Source organism: Colobus angolensis, unplaced genomic scaffold (assembly GCF_000951035.1).
Source record: "Colobus angolensis palliatus isolate OR3802 unplaced genomic scaffold, Cang.pa_1.0 Scaffold102, whole genome shotgun sequence".
NCBI lineage: Eukaryota > Metazoa > Chordata > Mammalia > Primates > Cercopithecidae > Colobus > Colobus angolensis.
In genome coordinates, this window is record NW_012111142.1 from 4,108,939 (window position 1) to 4,112,326 (window position 3,388).

Consider the following 3,388-nt stretch of genomic DNA (forward strand, 5'->3'; position numbering starts at 1 on the left):
AAAAAAAAAAAAAAGAAAACAGATAAAAGGCCCTGCCCTAATGGGGCTTCTATGCGACAGATAGTAATCAAAGATAAAATGTTAGGTAAGTAAATGTTTTGAGGAAAACGAAAAGCAAACTTTTTAGTTATTTCTGTATTTTAATAGTTATTAACTTATTGCCACCATGTTATTTCTGTACTTACAACATTATTCTGCTATATGTGGGGGAAGAAGTCATCTAATGTCCCAACATAGTTCAATCTTATTTGTGTATTCTCAGGTTGTGGGAGGTGATCTCATCCTCACAGGATTTTTAGCTGGCATCTATTTGTAGTTAATATATGGAACTACATTTTCACAAGGAGTCTTGTCTTATACCATTTTTATATCTCATATGAGATGTCTTGTAAGAAACTCAAGTTTAAATTCATAAGAGATTAATCATCCCACCCCCAGGCCACCCCAATCGCCTCTTACAATTGTTTTTGGGTTATATTGTTGTAGATGTCCCATATTAGATACTCTGTTATCATCTATTTTAGCATCTAAGCTCTTGGGTTGGGACCAAGGACAAAGCCGTATATAGTGATCAGCACAGAATTGTTGATTTTGACTATAGAGCTAATAAACAGGAGATCCTTAAGGAAAGAAATATGTAAGATAAATTAAAGGTAATTGGATTGCTAATTTTTGCAATTTTACAACAAGAGCAGTGTTTTTTCCTGATTTTTTTTTTTTGGCATGACAATTTATATATTTTAACTCTCCAAATGTATAGTGAATTTTGGGTCACATAATGTATGAAGTCTAAATAAGTAATTAAGGATTTTAGGACTAAAAGATGTTTTGTAACTGGTGTACTGAGATTTAAAGATTATTTCCTTAGGCCTTTTCTCTTAGAAATTTTGTTAGATTATATTGAGGTTTTTTTTCAGTTACTGATATTTATTTGTTAAGGGAACTAATACATTATTTTTTGGCATTTCTATGTAGAGGGTTCCTTTAAACTCTTCTCATTTTCAGATGAAGATTTAATTTTTTAAAGTGTTACTTTTATGTTCTTGATATAAAGAGCATTATGTATATGTAAAATAATGGTTTATTGGAAAATGGAACAGTTTGTTAATATTTAGAAGACTTTCCAGATTATAAATGACTTTACCTTCTTTTCTAGGTTTGTTAAAGTTTTGCACTGTAGGATTTTGTGGAATTGGGAGCCTAATTGATTTCATTCTTATTTCAATGCAGGTAAGTTTCTCAATCTAGAATGTAAACTACTTTTACATTCAAAATTGAGTTCTGTGATCTCCTGTTATACTTAAAATGATTAGTAAACAAGGAAGCAGATATAAATGGTTGTTTTCATTTGTCTTCATGTACTAGTGCTCTACCAGTTAGTAGTTCTCAAAGACATAAGAAGTTCATTAAAAAAGATTCCATGCTCAAATATGATTTGTAAATGTGAGTTCAACTGAGTTAAAGAAGTTTCTTTACTGAATAACTTCTCAAAAGCTTTTTAATATATGTTGTCTCCAAGAGGGATTGTGGTTGATTTTCAGACCGTTTCTTTTCCTCATAGTTACTGTCACCTTGTCAATTACCATAAAAGCATTGATAGGATTCTGTTATACATATGGACATTGTGGAGGCAGAGACAAGATTTTCTTTTGCACTGGACAGGCCCTCTATACTAGTATTGTGTTGTTTGCAAATTACAGAAACTGAAATCCAGCTAGCTTAAGCTAAAAAGGAAAAAAAAAGGGGAGGGGGGCCGTTCTTTAGAAAATCTGAGAATGTAGACCAGATATGTATAAACAAATGATACACATGTTTGGGGCTCTCCTGAAAACTTATCTTGCTTTTCTCCTTAGCTTCATTTTCTCCTGCTGCAGTGAGGCTGGGGGCAGGCATGGTTTGTGAAATGCTGTCCGTAACATTTGAAAGTGCCACCAGATGTTTTCTGTTAAATTATGTAGAACTGATTGTGGTTAACTCATGAGGATTCTTAGAGAAAGAGATGAATTTTTCACAACAAATGTTGACAAACAGCATTTCAACAAGCATTTATGGAGCACCTAACATCTTCAGCAAGTGTATCAGTGTGCATTTAGAGCATCATCTGTTTTGCTCTGCTTTCTCATATAGTATTTCCACTCTTCAATTCTGTCTGCTTGATGTTATCATTATGCTTTAAAAGAAAGTCACAATCTAGGAGATTGGGATACCATACTGTGAGGAGGAGGCAGCATATGGACCAATAAGATACCAGAATTAAACAAGGAAAATATTTGGTTTTAAAGTTGGAATTTTCCTGTCTGTACTCGTAAACATATGCCTAACCAAATATCCTGCCTTCTCTGACTGTGGGACAGGCATGCAGGCATGAAGAGGCTAAGGTACTTGTGCACATATGCTTAGAAATGAGTTTCTCACTTTCAGTGAGGATCCAAGGAATTTAATGTATTATTGGGATTCTTTGAGTTAAGATACCCAGAATTCAAAGTGTCTTTGAAACTGAACCATTTAGTTAATATTTTCATGCTAGGTTCTTTCTTTGGTGATATTATTGCATTGTAGCTTTAGTTATATCAAATTATAGAACTATAGAACTAATTTGATTCAGCCACTGCTTTCTGATTCATTTATACCTGAACTTTTTACAATAAATACTTTTTTTTGTTTTTTTGAGACAGGGTCTCACTCTGTCGCACAGGCTGGAGTGCAGTGGTGTGATCTGAGATCACTGGCAACCTCTGTCTTTGCCTCCTGGGCTTAAGTGATCCTCCCACCTCAGCCTCCCAAGTAACTGAGACTACAGGTGTGCACCACATACCTGGCTAATTTTTGTATATTCTGAAGAGATAAGGTTTTGCCATGCTTCCCAGGCTGGTCTCCTGAGCTCAAGCAATCTGCCCACCTCAGCCTTCCAAAGGGCTTTTTGTAAAAATAGCATGAGCAACTGCACCTGGCCTCTAGTTATTTAACTTAAAGATCATCTGGGATTAGGAGTTTATCACATTAAGAAATAGAGTGTGTAAACATCTGCAGTAAATTTCCCTAAATAAGACATTTTCACAGGTATGATCAGTTTAGACTGCTTTCAAATCGAGGGAGATTATAATAAATCCATTTCAAGCATAGCCAAATAAGATGGGTAGCCTTATTCTTCATGTCATTTAACATATTTCACATTTGATGTTGACATCATCAGTTTTAGAGGAGCGTTCCTGGGCTCAAGTGATCCTCTCATCTCAGCCTCCCAAAGTGTTGGGATTACAGGCATGAGCCATTGTGCATGGCCCTGGCTCTTTTTTTTATTTTTCTTTCCTTCCCCATTCTCTCCATGACTGACTGACTTCCTTCCTTCCTTCCTTCCCTCTTTTCTTTCTTTTCTTTCTTTCTTTCT

The 3,388-nt window shown here is 35.0% G+C and overlaps 1 protein-coding gene across 1 annotated transcript in view; it reads left to right on the forward strand.

The window, feature by feature from the left end:
* The window catches only part of TM2D1 (TM2 domain containing 1), a 44,461-nt gene that overhangs the window by 29,584 nt on the left and 11,489 nt on the right, over positions 1 to 3,388 (forward strand). Inside the window, exon 5 of the mRNA XM_011941126.1 lies at positions 1,157 to 1,230. Within this exon, the coding sequence (XP_011796516.1) occupies positions 1,157 to 1,230 (74 nt within the window). The remainder of the gene's footprint in view (positions 1 to 1,156; positions 1,231 to 3,388) is intronic.